General features: G+C 33.3%; 1 protein-coding gene across 1 annotated transcript in view; it reads right to left on the minus strand.

The window, feature by feature from the left end:
- Positions 1-6225: 6225 nt before the first annotated feature.
- Positions 6226-15940, minus strand: part of LOC139694356 (exportin-4-like) — a 43521-nt gene continuing 33806 nt past the window's right edge. The window contains exons 19-23 of the mRNA XM_071592862.1: positions 13759-13939; positions 11712-11989; positions 11048-11122; positions 9316-9408; positions 6226-7958 (exon numbers count right to left, since the gene is read on the minus strand). Of these exons, the coding sequence (XP_071448963.1) occupies positions 7764-7958; positions 9316-9408; positions 11048-11122; positions 11712-11989; positions 13759-13939 (822 nt within the window). The 3' untranslated portion in view covers positions 6226-7763. The remainder of the gene's footprint in view (positions 7959-9315; positions 9409-11047; positions 11123-11711; positions 11990-13758; positions 13940-15940) is intronic.

The raw sequence follows: 15940 nt of genomic DNA on the forward strand, positions 1-15940 counted from the left end.
TGAGCAAAGTTAAATTTTCAAAACCGTAGCTCATCCAGGTTCCCCTATCATTCACATTTCCAACAAATTTACCTTCAATGCATTTGCTCATCAATGAAATATAATATAAGTGTGCAGAGATGTATGTCACAATAAATAATTGCTCTGCATAATCCATATATTTTTATCTGTCCATGGCACTCAGTCACATTTTGAACAAAATTGAGAGTAATGTTCAGAAGTACATATTGCTCAAATTTTGTTGGTCGCTAATCCTTTAGGAATCTCACTATGTAGAACAAGCCATTTCATGTTCTTGTTAAAATAACCCTGTAATATTTTGTCCAATGGTTTATTCCCCCTGCTGCAGTTACCATATGCAATAACTAGGAGTTAGTGACTTAATTGCAAAAAAAGCAGCAACTGTAGGGAGAATGTTCTGTGGAGTGTGATAGGCAAATAGATTGATAGGCAAAGACAGCTCCAGAAACCTTGGAATGCATGGTTTTATTAGGCATGGATGGATCTGTGATAAAGCTACTGAAAACATTTCAACTACAAGTAAAGTGAAAGGTATTTAATATTATTTTTAAAATGGAGGAAAGAGTCGCTTATTCCTGTTTTAACACTGAATTAATGACTACCAATGAAGAATAATTATGTATTCCTCCTGATGTATATTCAAAATATACTTTCAATACTGCGGTTGGTAATAATTGTCCTTTTGACACAGTAAAACAATACATTATACATCACTGTAGTTAAATATTTCTGTTTGAATTATTTTGAATGAATGCTTTTTTTGTGAATTTATTTCTTGTAATTTTATTTCTATCCAGGAAAGGGGAGTGGGTGTTACAAACCTGATATTTGGTGATCTTCACTAATCATGCTTATCTAACAAACTGATTTTGCTTTTTAGCCTCAATATCACAGTTGTGGAAGATCTTTTAGACTATTGCTGCAAATTCTTAGAAACAAAATGAGGGAAGAGAATTAGGATTTTTGAAGTCATTTTATTTCCTACATTTCAGGTAAATGTTCTAGTTTGCACTTTGACAGTTCTGAATGGCTTGCTTTGTAGCTTCAAATATTCGTTGTATATGGTAGCATTCTGTTGAAAACACATGGCATATTTGGTCGTGATATCCTTGCATATATCAAGCATATGTCACTTATTAATTATTTTTCTTCTGACTTTTCTATTCATAATGTTTAAACATTCTTCAGCCTTGTCTATATTCATTTTGTATCTACTACTCCTGTAATTTACTTAACAACTTTCTCGCTAGCATCATCACTCACCATTTAAGTTGATGATAAAGCGTGAAATGAGGCGTGAAAGGGCAAACTTCATATTTTATGTAGGCATAAAGTTCTTTCAGTTTGTGGAACAGCGACCAATATAAAAAATATTATCGCTGACTCAAAACTTTCTCCATTCATCTGTTAGTTGCTATTTGAAAAATTAAGTTAATTAAAAATCAATAAGAGAAAATCTGTTTGTGATTGTATTGATTCTTACATATTCTCTTTCATTCATTTGCCTGCAGCTTAATGCTCTGATGTAAAACATTGATGTAATTTGGAAAAAAACATTCTGAATAAATATGTATATTCCTTTTATGCATATTTTTTTCAAAAATGAAGCACCCATTGAAGAAAGTTACTAAAATGTGAATAAAACCTAGATTCACCACAATTAATGGAGCTCACTGTATATGAAATAAGGTAGGTGCAGCAAGGTGATCGGTTTCATTTAGTCATTCCTGGGAAGAAAGATTTTAGTGACAGGTGCTGACTTTATTTGCATTTACTTTCACTGTTTAGATACCTGTCAATTCATCATAATAATGTATGCCTTCAATTATTTAATGGTAGATGATCTAGACAAGGAAACTAAGTGCAGAAGAACATACAGAACAGTTCCCGGATGCTTGGGTAACATAAACTGACAGACACTATATTTTATAAATGAGTAATACATTATGTCCCATAATATATGTGACAATTACTAGTTATTTGAGTTTTGTGGATTTGTGCGCTCATACCTTACTACATTAGTAAGAAACTTATTTTCATTGAAAATCAAATCCTTAATTCTGAAAATTGAAAGGAATTCATTTGACCAAAAAATGCATGTCAAATTGCCAATTAGCACTTGCATTGTACTTAGTACTTTATCAAAGTGTGTATGCTTCCAAATTGGATATTATGATTTTCTGCATTATCCTGTATGAAATACTAACTCCATGGCCAAAGAAACAGAGATGGATAAATCATTGTGGAAACATTGTTATATGGCTGGTCATTGCAAAAATGGTGCGTACAAATTATTTTTCTCCACTTACCTGATATTATTTTTATTGACTTGCTGAACTACCCCTGACAACACATGCTAGAGTAAAATACTATGAAATTTCCAGACTGTGGTCTTCATGCCTGTACCAATCGTAAGTAGCAGACTCTTTTTGTTTCAAAGTGATGCAGTAGTTGGAAAACTGATTCATGATTAACTAGAAAAATTTAGGTTCGGGGACTGAGCTGGTTTGGCCCTTAACATCATCCCTTTCAATGAAATGAAAAATCTATTGAACCCAAATAAAGTCCCAGTGTCAAGAGATAGAAATAGAAAAGATAGAACCTTAAATTTTGGAATCAAGTGTAGCCAATTTTTCACTTAACATGTTATGCATTTAACTGCCTAGAGATTAAGGTGTAGTTTATTTTTTGTTATAGGAAAGGTAATAGAACTTCTTTTGGCAATACATGGAAAATTCTGAAAATGCAATTCATATACCATCTGAGAATCATGAAAGGAATGAAAAGGTATGCTATACCTTGAAAATAACATTTCAACTTCAATATTCAACTTTATAAATCTATGCTGGCTCCTTCAAGGGGTGCAGAACACTTCCAAGTTTGAAATGTAATGAAATAATTGACTTTGTAATTCCACACCCTTTATTTTAAAAACATGACCCAGGTTTCGACATTGAACGTCATCATCAGGTCATTTGGTCAACAAATTTTACTTCCTAGTTTCCTGGTAGGCCTTCATATGATGGGTGTAAAAATCATTTGCCTTGACTGGGATTAGAACGCAGATCCCTTGATGTCCAGCTGAGTGGTATAGCTAGCTAATCACTGGCATCCTCTCTAACTCTGAAAAGTTTCAAGGGAAATGATTTTTACACTAAAATTGATACATTGTAATGCATACACTTGGCGGAAGACTCCGTTAAAAGTTACTGTTGAGTTATCTCCTTTCAGCCCTTCAGCTATGAAGGGCTGAAATACCTGGCACTGGGGAAATATCTACCCTGATTTACCATTTATTGATATGTTACTTTTGATCTACAAATACTGTCAGTGTTTTTTCTTAATCCCCAGAAAATATATTTATAAAACCTTGGATATTCATGTTGGAGGCATAGATAATTTCTTTTTCTGGGTTTGCTTAGCTCTCCTTAAGCTCATCTTATTGCATATATTTATCTTGATGGAATATCAAGAACTGCAACCCATTTCCCTCTCCTGGATCTTCAAATAAACCTTGACTTGGGACTAATTTTTAAATACATCGCACACTTATACCCTTTATAAGAAGGTATGGAAATAAATTTCAATGCTGCATCTTTAACCTCACTGTGTATATTTTCATGCTTGCCCCTGGACTGGTGCCCAATGCAAGGCTTTTTGGATTTACAAAAATACCGCTCATGCTTGGTCCCAAGGATTTATGAGATTTTATTGTCTTTATGGGAGAAAACTTATTTTGAAATACATATTAAGAGTGAAAGTTGAGAATTGGCCTCCCTCTTGAAAGAATCAGAGCAAATGTGACTGTAGCATATTTTTGACCAGTTTCAGTAATAAACTTCAACCTCATGTCCCAGCTTCATTCAATAACTGGTTACTACTGATGATGCTTTTACCCTACATCATGCACATGATGAGCAGACCTGGTCAAAAACAATAAGTTCTTGCTGAGAAATCAGAAACATGGAAAAGTATAGAGGATGTATTGGACAGTTAAGGTGCATAAAGCATTGATTATTTAGTAGCATAATTTCTTTCGATATACATACATTTATGGTCTGGGGAAGTTCAGACCTTATGAATTCCCCCTGATTGTTACATGTACTCCATGATTTCATCATATTGACATAGCACCAATAAGATGTTCTGGTATTCAACTACTCAAGTTTCAGTATAAAATGCTTTATGAAGTGAATCTATAACCATAAAGTCAACATGTTAAAAAGAGTCCTCGATTGAATAAGTATCTTTGAGGGGATACAAATCTACAGCCTTTATGATATAAATTTTCTGTTAATTTGTCCAAATATTTATCAAAACAAATTAATTTGGCTGTTCACGATAATAGTTTATGTGAATATTTGAATGGTTAAACATAATGTGTGTTGAGGAGAGTAAAGAAAATACAAGTGGAACAAGATATTAATTGTCAATGAGTGGAAGCTCAATGAAGTGACTATTTAAGAAAGGCAGCCAATCTATTTTTTCAATGCATTTGTCATCTCGATAATATCTTCTCAAGGCTAAATTCCTTATCAAAAACAGTTTCTGTTTTTACAATTTAATATTAAGAAATGGAATTCATTTAATAAACAAGGTGTTTTATGGATAAATCATTAAGAATTATGAAAAATAAGTTTCCTGGAGTCCCTGCATTTGCTTGGCATATATAAGGGCCTACTAACAATCAGTATAGCATTGCAATGGTATTTCCAAAGGAAGTGTGGGGCCATTTGTCCCTCTTGTTGGAAATTAGCATTTTTGGGTTATCTCCAGTCATCATCTGCTGAGATGGTCAATTTTCAGGGACGTAAAAAATGAATTTAATTTGATTATTTCATGGTTATTATGTTAGACATTGATTTTTCAACAAAATATAAGATTTCCCCTTTAAATTTTGTCAAATTGGAACATTTGGGGAGCATTTAGCATTTATGGGTAAACACCTGGAGAAAATGGCATTTCAGCGGATGTTTGGACTTACTGAAATTCCAATGAGAACCACCTGGTTGGCCTACATATTATCCATGTAAAAATAATTTATAGTGGCTGGTGGAGTGCATCCTAAAAGTAATCAATTTACAGCCTCCAGAATGCGTTCAGACATTAAGTAACTTTTAGGGCAAAGAAAATTGCTGAGAAGGCCTCAAACAATGAAGAAAGAGAGAATAGAGGTTGCTTTCACAGTGAGAGAGCATCAAGCCAAAAACAAGCTATTCACAAATCACAGAAATAGCAGTTGATCATATCAATGAAGAATATCGGACATAATTAAAAATCCTGTGAATGAGTTAGTGGTGCTAATAATTATTTCATCTTTTTTGGATGTGTTGAGTTGACATTTCTTTTAATTGTGTTCAAGTTTTGATATTGCACCTCATAAGTCTCACATTGACTTAAGAATGTTTTGATATCCAGTTCCTTACCACTAGTATGCACTCCACTTTTCTATCTCTTTAAGTTTGTTTTTATTATCCATAATTCTGTTCGCAAGAAATAATCCTTCCTTGAAAGACCTGCTTATCTACTTCATGCAAAATACAATGCTTCTTGAAATTGCTTCCTTTTTTCCGAGAATACTGAAATTTGGAAATTCAACTTCCTCTCTTCCATTACAAATTATTTGTAAAAGTTTGCACTTTACTTGAATCTTTTAAATTACAATAACCACATTTTTGTAGGTATCACATGCACCTTTAAAAAACACACCCTACACAACGCACCCCAAGTAGGGATCAGGATACCACTGAAAAATATCTGCCCCTACCAAGATTCGAACCCTGGCCCTTTGGGAGGGAAACCAGCACATTAGCCACCTCACCATCCCGATCCCCCTTTTGCATTTGATGTTCCCAAAATTTGATTCTCTTGCCATTTTAATAAAATGTAATCTTTCTCTGAAAAAATTCTGTTAATTCATGAACTAAACACTTTTGACTAATAAAATGAAGCAGAGACAGTTATTAGAGTCATTATCTTGGCTACTTCTATGAGACACGGTGCAAACATCACCATATACCACTGAACTCAAACAAGTTCTATAGCATCAGCAACTTTTAGCTGCAAATATCAACCTCATGAGTTGAGATGAAACATTAATGGTAAGTCAGACGACAGGAAGTGAGTAACAGTAAGTTAAAGTAAGTGTGAAACAGTAATCATCATCATTGTCCATAACATTTTCAGGAACAAAAAATGCCAGAAAATTTTTAACATATTTTTTATTAAAAATAGCTCATATCACAAAAAATGAAATTCTAAATAATGTCAAAGATGTAGTCTGGACATGAACATATGATAAGACAGTAATACTGCAAATACAAATGAAATCATGGTGTTGGAGAGTATGTCTTCAACATACTTGCGAATGATATTTTCTCTTAATGAGTTTCAAATGACATGAAAAACATACCTGATTCGAGTCATTGTATTAAGGCTTTTCAGTTTGGCTTCAAATTCTTATTCATAATAGCATGTGGAACTAGACAATGATGGTAACTAGTAGGACAGAAACCTTGGACATGTCACAATGAAGTATTAAATTGGTTTAACAATCAATTTTATACGATTGTCAACTGGTATTGATCTTGGTCTGATTTTATACTCGGGACTGATTTTTGATCAATGGCTTTAAAAAATATTTAACCACAGCTTTAATGGATTCTTGATATACATGTATAATACACAATGAACCAAGGCAAACTTGTAGGTTTTGTGGGACACAATCTTCCTTGCTAATGCAGAGATTATGGGATCAATATAAATTAAGCATTAACAGTGCATTGCTGCATAATTGAACTTTTGGCATTGATTACAATAAAGCCTGGAAAAATCCTCCCATTGTGAAGTAACTGAAAGAACTTTGGATTAACAAAGTGCTTGAAAATATTAATATTATAAAAACTATTACCTGATTGTTTATAATTCCTCTACAATAAGCAGAATAAAGAAATTGATTTTACGTTTATTGCCAAGAAAAAACATTGCGTTAGTCATGCATTTTAATAATTTTTCACAACAAGGCAAGAACAAATGATGAACAGCATGGAGCTTCAAATACTTTTTATTGAAGTTTTGATCAAGTTTCTCTGCATCCACGGACTTATCCTTGCCAATCATCCTAACTTCTCAACTTGTTTTGGCTATTTAATATTGATCGATGAGGAATCGCTGATCACCCATTAAATTTATAAATGTTGGGTAGAAAATTATTTTATCGATTTTGAAAAAATATATCAAATCTGAGAGAAAGACCTGTTTCTTGTATGAAAGGAGATTCAAATTGACAATTTCTAATAGGCAAATCTGTGATCTTACAGCTAGTCCATTATTTCACTAAAATAGTTCATTAAAAACTACACAAGCAAGCAGAATGGATACAGGCCATTATTCTTTGTTCAGTTAGTATTAAATACCATTTTGTCATACTCTGTAAGGTAACGTTATTATAATCTCAATATTGGTAAAAACTTGATTTGACAATGTTTGTAGAAAAGATAACAGTGGATATTTTTATCAACTGCTTGGACATTTTAAAAACAACACAATATAAACAAACAGTAATCATCGATTGCAAACCAATACTCTATGTGCTTGGAAAATTTGAACATCAAAAAAACCAACTAACAACTAATGCAATAATATATGCAACATGATTTAGTTTCCACATAATTTTTGTATAAATGGCAAAACAAGAAGCAAAAGGCAAATTACATTTATACAGTCCTACTTTTTACCAATGTTTACTTTACAAGCAAAAATCCATGTACATTTGTAATGAACTTTTCAAAATTATCTTTGAATTTAAGTCGATTTTGCCGTTCTGTGTTTAAAACTAATCCTGTAGTCAAATCGTTGAAAGCTCTTGCCAAACGTTGTGCTATGGAAGGATCAGTTTGTGAGTTAATAAGATCTTGCACCATATGCTGATAATCATCCTGCAAAGGGTCAATTGTTCAAAATCAATAAATACAATACAATGAAATAAGGGCCAAGAATTATTCTTGGATTATGGTATATCATGAAGTGCATTCAAATTACATGAAAATCAAGCATGCATTACAAAACTCTCACAGCCAAAGAATCAAATAACCATAGCCCATATCTTATCCTAACAATTATTTCCTTTGAATTGTGAATCTCCCAGTAATTAATTCACAGCTTGCTTGCATGAGGCAGGCAGACAATGACAGAATTCAACTCATGTGAGTTACTTTATTATAAATATTCACTTCTAAATCATAAACAATGGCCAAATTCACCCAAAATGATGAATTCTGAAAACACATAGATTTTAGACAGTAACAACATCCTTTCTTATCATCACTTTTGTTCAATACATATAAGACACTAAACCATGCCTTTAGAGAATAAAGACATATGCATACAGTTCAAATGTCATTAAACACAGGGGTGGATACATTGTTTTTGTGAGTGAAAAATGGGGCATGACCATGCAGCATAACACCAAAAAAAAATTTAACTCAAATCAGTTAACATTATGTATCACACTTTTTAACTAAATTCTTTCTGCAGATTCCCTTATTATTATCCTTAGTTAAATAATCATGAAGAAAGTTACAAATTATGCTAGGAAATGTAGGAAAGAGAAAGAATGCCACTAGTGGTAGTAATTAAGAGAGGCAATCGACACCTAAGATCATTTGTGCCATTAGGGATATGTAATAATAATAAAACATTTATATTGGGCCGAGATTGAGACTAGATAGACCCTTCTTCCCACCTAACTTCTAGATCATTTGGAAGAAAAGTGCTCTCTGCATGATACCCCAAATAGTGAGTGGGATGCTACTGAAAAATCCAAACACTACTAGTTCTGGAACCTAAAACCTTAGAGGAGGAAGCTATTACAATGTTTACAGCATAAACCTGATCCCCTTAAAGCTAAACAGTAAATATTGTATCATGGTATCAAATGGAATATTAGATACACATTTAGATATCTGAAAAAATAATGAAGTTTTCATGAATTTCAATTCTTAAATTACTTAGAATCTAAAAAAAAAACATTTAATATTTAGTAACAAAAAAATACACTTCATATTAATTGCCCCATTGGAATATTTAAAAGAAAGTTATTTCCCTAAATAAAACATTTTTTTCTATCTTCATGAGGGCTGCATACCTTACACATACAATAGTATCCACACCTGATTAAACATAAAATTATTACAAAATGAAGCACAATCAGAATTAATTTAAAAACTGCATCCATGACATTGAAAATACAGTTCAGTATTGCCTACATTAAAATGAGTTAAAATTTATTTTTACCTGATAGCAGCATATGAGAACATACATGGCAGCACTTGCATTAGGTATGAGATCCGAGTTGAACTGCTGTGTTAGAATTGAGCTCATAAATAACTGAAAGCAATTATGAAAAAAATTAAAAGTTACTTGAAATAAAGAGGAGCCTCCTTAAAATATTAATTTTTGTGAAGTGAAACATCTTACTACACAAGCAATGTACAACAAAAACAACACCAATTTCCAAGATACTGCGGGAGATGCCGCAACCAGTAACTCTTAACTGAGTCATCCCCTAATACACATTTCAATGCAACAATTTCAGAGCGGAAAAATCATTCGCATTGAGAAACAACCAATTCCACTAAATCGGAGAGTGATGCAATAATTGTCCAATGAACTAATTACCAAGCAATAATTACTAACATCTACCTCTTAAATTAATATACGGTTTTGTAGAACATTTAATTAAGGTGTTTGGGGAAATGGCTTTATGGGTTTTGAAAACATTTTCTTCCCACCAACTTACAAAAGTTGACTTTCAAAATAATGAAGCCATGGATATAAAATTAACCGTGTTAAAATACAGTGCCTTAAGTTCATCCTAGAAAAGTTGGCATTGGATAGGCTTGCTGATTTGAATATTTTTGTTTACTAATTGCATTTTATGAGATACTCATGTTTCATCATTTCAAGTTCCCCAATGTACTTCATAATTACTTTTGCTACACAAAAATGATATTTAAAAAAAAATGTACACTATATACACATGCATGCATATATTGCAGCTACTGTCAAATATAATTTGGCAATGCACATACTGCAAATCTATGTCACTAAATGCAAATATGAACAAGGTGAATTTTATGCACATTTTACTTGTTACAATACTCTTTAAGAGCATATTTTTTGCACACAATTAAGGTATATTACTCATTCATATCAAAATGAATATTAATACTTTTTGAATTAATAAGCAATGATTGACTAAAAATAATGGAACGGAATGTTCATGATGGGGATTCAGAGTTACAACCCTAACTATTTCCTTCAATAAGAAATGAATAATGGTTTTCAATGGGTTCAGCTTCAAAATTAACCTCAACCTGAAGACAGTAAAAACTTTAATGAAAAAATCAATAGGTTACTAGTTAACGCTTGTAAACTCCCTACTGGCAGTAACAATAGTCCTTGGCAGCATTCCTTTATTGACAACCATTTTAGTTCTTTATATATTCATAAATCGGCACACAAATTTGTTTTGTGTGACTCTTGCCAAGGTGGAATGGCCCCATTTTATTTTGTTTTTGGTATGAATTCAGGAAATCCTACCCCTCTGCATGGATCTTCAGATCACAAAAGTAAAAATAAGGAAGTAAACCATAAGTAAAATCAAAGAGAGTTAACATTTCATCATCTGTGAAGGGAAGTGTACCAAAAATATTTTCCATAACCAGGGAAAGTATTTGCTTCATTCCGTATTACTGTTGAGATAAATAGTGTTCAAAAGTGTAGTCTTTGAAAGAGCTAAAGGATAAGTTTTACATTATTTGTTCCACTTAATTAATGCGATAAAGGGCTCTCCAAATGTATGCAATCTTACACCTAAAGAGTTTATTAATGATGGACGAAGGAAATATTTAAGTACCTACTTACAACTATCTATTAAATAAGAGGATTTGAAACTTGAAATCACTTATTCCAATTCCAATACATTCAAAATATATAAAATGACCATTCTTAGGAATGCTCTTACCTTTAGGAATGCTCTTAAATCTTCATAAATTGGGGCTCCATTAAGATGACTGGTCAAAACATGGCTTCCTAAGACCTAAGTGGAGATGAAAAATTGTAAAATAATACAAAAGTGACTGATGCTAAAAATAATGAACGAGGGAAACAAAATGGGAATTTTTTAATATTTTTGTAATATTTCAGATCCACTGTTTATTTATGCTGACTTTATTCACAACTGGCAGTGCGAACATCAAGACTAAATGAATAGTAACTGAAGGAGTTTGATATAGTAGATAAAGGCAAAAGGATGCCAGAAAAAGTTTTAACTTGTTTTTTATTAAAAATAGCTCAATCACAAAAAAATGAAATGCTCAATATATGTTAAATATGTAATCTGGACATGAACATGATTTTAAAGACAGTAATAGTTAATAATTTATGCGAGGGATGTAGCCCTTTTTTCCACCATATGATTCTTATGACTATCAACCCTGCTTTAGTTGACTACCTGTCAGATATATATGAAAATTAATTGTACAACATTTTTTTTATTCCTTTGTCACCATTCAAGCGTAAAATTTATGGAGACATTACAACTCTTGCAAATTTTATTGCTCAAATGTTTGAAAATTTGATTCAAAAGAGAGTAAAAAAATTATTACAGCATGAATTTAAGAACTTACTTGAATGAAGTCACAGCAAAGAGACACTGCTTCTGTGCCGTAAGAGCCTCCTAGTCCGAGTTGTATGGATGCCAGGAGGGGCTGGGAGAGGGAACGGGGCAGAGAGCTCATCTTGCCCGGGAATATTTCACATGCAAATGTAATTACACTGAAGTAACGGGAACATAACGATGGGAAGCAGAGCAACTCAGGAGAGACAAATGGCATCAGAGTAGAGAGACCCAGCAAAATGACATCTGCTTGCGACACTTGAGGAACACCAGCTTCTAACATTGCATCTGTCAAATATGAAAACGATCAATGTAGGACTGGTATACAGATAAAGGTCAACATGAAGGCTCACAGATTTAAAATCAATCTTGATCGACTGTATTTTCCACAAATTTATTAAACCCACCATGCATTCTAAATGAAATTACATTCTCTTTGAAATTTACGTACCCCTACATAACCACTCTAATAATCACTACAAATATTTTTGCTCCTGTTCTCCCAACACTTTCTTTCCTTTGAACTTGGGAGCAGAGAGCACACCATAAAATTTATTACATATGACACATTATTTTATAATGCTCAATTTAACGCCTTACTTTCCTTACTCTGTTACTTTCCTCTTCTTACCTTTGCATCTCCCCTGCAATTGCTCAGAGAATGCTCATGGGAACATCTGTTTCTGGTTTAAGTAAGGACATTTGTTCAGCCTAAACTAATTACCATCATAAAAGCAATAAACATTAAGTCTTACAGAATATTTAACAGGCTTTTGTGTAGGATTAAATATGCATGTCAATATTTATATGGCCCCAAATGTGACAATTTCTATGCAACATTAAATATTCAATTTTTTTTTCACAGCCAATATTCTCTGAAAATATGAGAACAAACTTATTCCTGCTGCTCCGTATGTGAAAATCTCTTAACCATAAAAGGTGATGTTTGCACCTATATCATACTGTTTCTTTAAGAAATTTATAAATATTATGCTTCAAAATTGAATTGATGAGACATCCCATGGACTTGGGTCACTAAAATCATGATAATAACTAAAGACCAACTGTTTTGTTCAACGTGGATTAGATTGTAATTTGTGCTAGAGGGTGAACAGTTCTTTCATAAGGCATGGCATGAAAAGAGAGAATGCTTGTAACTTCTAATGTCTTGATGGGTCCTTTTCAAGCAACCAAGAGTGAAAGGATACTACAGTTGGTGTTTTTAGGCTAGAATTTGATGCAGGATTTTGCCCATCTCATAAAATGTCTTATTCGATCTGAAACACTCTTGATTGGTCAGTTTAATTCTTTTGTTGATTGCATTTTCTGGTTCTATTCAGCATGTAACTGTCTTCTTTGTTAGTATTCCTTCTTATCTTGACTAGCATTAAATGTTGCAAATAAATCATGAAAATTGCACACAATAGCATACATGCACAAGTTCATGCACAAGACAGTCCTTCACACAAATTATGACATTACATTTTCCTGTTTGAATGACTATAAGATGGAATAAGGTCCCCCACACTCCATCTCCATATTTAGGATACATCTCTCCAAATGAGGTGGTCAAATGTGTCAAGGACTACACATTTCTGTTGTGAGTGCAACAGACCTACACTGCTGACACCGGAAAAAATTCAAATGCTATTCTGAGAAGCGATGAAAATGTCCATTAGCAAAAGCTTCCTTATCATGCACATTCCATAGCGCTTCAATGATTATATAAAAGATTTCAAAAAAAGGGCTGATAAAAAAAAGTAAAAACTACAACAAAATAAATGTCACTTTTTGAATACGAGTACAATTTCATAATTTAGATCAACCTGAGGACAATATACATCTACATAAAACCTGGGGTACAAAAAAAAAAAGGGAACAACACATAAAATATGAATTATTCCATTGTTGATCACATTTTTAGCATTAGAAAAAAAGTATCCTTAGGGATCAACGCGGGGAAACTTGTTGGGAAAAGTTTGCCAGCATCACATTGATGTTGGCATTCTAAAGTTTAAATCACGATAAATGACTAAATTAAAAACTGAATGGCATACCCGTTGATACAAGTTCTATGAATCCATTAAAGAGTAAATTTGTCAGGAGTTCCATAAGAAGTAGTATGTCCTGGTATGTCTCTTCCTCAGCAGATGCTTCAATTGTTCTTCTTCCAAGACTACATCCAGCATATGTCCTGATCAGTTGTAGACACCACTCATACATCCTCTGAGTATCTATCTGCAATTTACCACACCATAATAATGAATACAAGCTTTCCAGAGAATGAGCACAGATGTGCATCACTCAAAAACAATTTTTACCAAATTTTTAAGCATGGAGACATAAGATTCCGGGAAGGTAGAGAAATCACTACACTGCACCAAATATTTATGAATACAGTATGAGCAGTTATTAGCATAAATATAATTTTTTAACCAATGCTAATGCATTTTACTGTAACTATTTATGGGAGTTAATTGTATAATAAATTAACTTTTACAGCAAAATCAATTTCCATCACAATTTTTAAGCTAAAAACTGATCTCTTATATGCTAATACATTTTTTCTACCTTTAATTTACTCACACTTTAATTCTCTTAGTAATAAGAAAACCCTAGAGCAACAAAAAATTTGTTTTTGCTTATACTAAGTTTGCTGTAAATCATTATGAGAAATTTTATACAGGTACTGTCTAAGAGACAGTGGGATGTGACAAGGCAGCCAAAGGGGGAAACCCAGACATATTTCAGTTATCAGGGCCAGAGCTAATGTGTTAAAAGCCTTTTCTAAAATGCCAGATAAATAACCTATTAAACAATAACCTTATGATAAAAAAGTAAGAGCTATAGATGTGAAAAAGGTAATTACTATGACGATCAGAGGTTCTGATTTCAACAAAACCTAATATTTTTAAAAATTCAAATACTAAGAAAATTGGTCTTAAAAATGCATAGGTTCAAAATTAACTAAAAATTTTTAAAAATGATACCTATCCTAGTGGTTTACATAGTAAGATGTAGGCCATGGTAGATTCAACCACAACTTAATTTAAAATTAAGCTGCAGTAAATTTATCAAAAGGACATGAAAATAAATCAGTGAATTGGTGAAAGTGATACAGATTCTATCACAGGCAATGGCTGGGAATCAAAGGTGCATCATAATAACAATATTGGAATGAGTGTATTATTTGTGCTACAGTTGGAAAAAGTCGAGAGGAAAAGGATGATGATGGTTGAGGTTGGGAATAGTGGAATCAATGGAAGGTTAACCGTTAACCCAGGTCTGGGGGAGGCAGTCCCAAAAACAGGAATTTCATAACCCAATTCACAGATGGCACCTCTACCCCAACAGAGAGAGAGAGATATACTACCTTGATCAAAAAGTTCCCGGAATAACCACCGTGTGGCGCTCCCATCGTTCCGATTTGAGTTCTGTTTTTTTTGTTAAATTGGTACATCTGTTGTTGATATTCCCTTTAAATCTTAGTGTCATAACTTGACATTTGCAAAAGTTACGTAGCCAAGAGTACATCTATCTCTGTGTGTGTTGGCGATTTTTTACAATTGCAGAAATGGATTTAAATTTGCAACAACGAACTTGTATTAAATTTTGCGTAAAAAACGGATTTAGTGGCGCACGGACGTTGGAAATGGTGGAAAAGTGTTTCGGCAACGATTCTCTAAAAAAAACGGTCGTTTACCAGTGGCACGAGCGGTTCAGAAGTGGTCGTGAGTCAATCGAAGATGATGAACGCAGTGGCAGACCATCGACATCGAAAGTCGGTGAAAAAATTGATAAAGTAAAAGAAATGTTGGTCAATAACCGCAAATTAACCATCAGAGAAATAGCGGAGGACTTGAACATTGCCTATGGATCCGCCCAAGACATTGTGGTTAATGATTTGGGTTTCCGTCGTGTAGCAGCAAAGCTGGTGCCAAAAGACCTCAATTTCATGCAAAAAAGAGACCGTGTTGACGTCGCAAAAGACATGATTTGCGAGGCTGAATCCGATCCCACATTCATCAAAAGGATCATTACTGGAGACGAGACGTGGGTTTATGAGTACGACACGCAATCCAGACATCAGGCAAGTGAATGGCGTTCACCAAATGAGCCGAGACCAAAAAAACCACGTCGTTTTCAGTCAAAAAAGAAGGCAATGCTGACGGTTTTCATGGATTACAACGGTGTAGTGCATCATGAATTTTTGCCAGAAGGCCAGACAGTAAACAAAGA

Source organism: Hetaerina americana, unplaced genomic scaffold (assembly GCF_022747635.1).
Source record: "Hetaerina americana unplaced genomic scaffold, ioHetAmer1.1.p SCAF_1, whole genome shotgun sequence".
NCBI classification, from domain to species: Eukaryota; Metazoa; Arthropoda; class Insecta; order Odonata; family Calopterygidae; genus Hetaerina; species Hetaerina americana.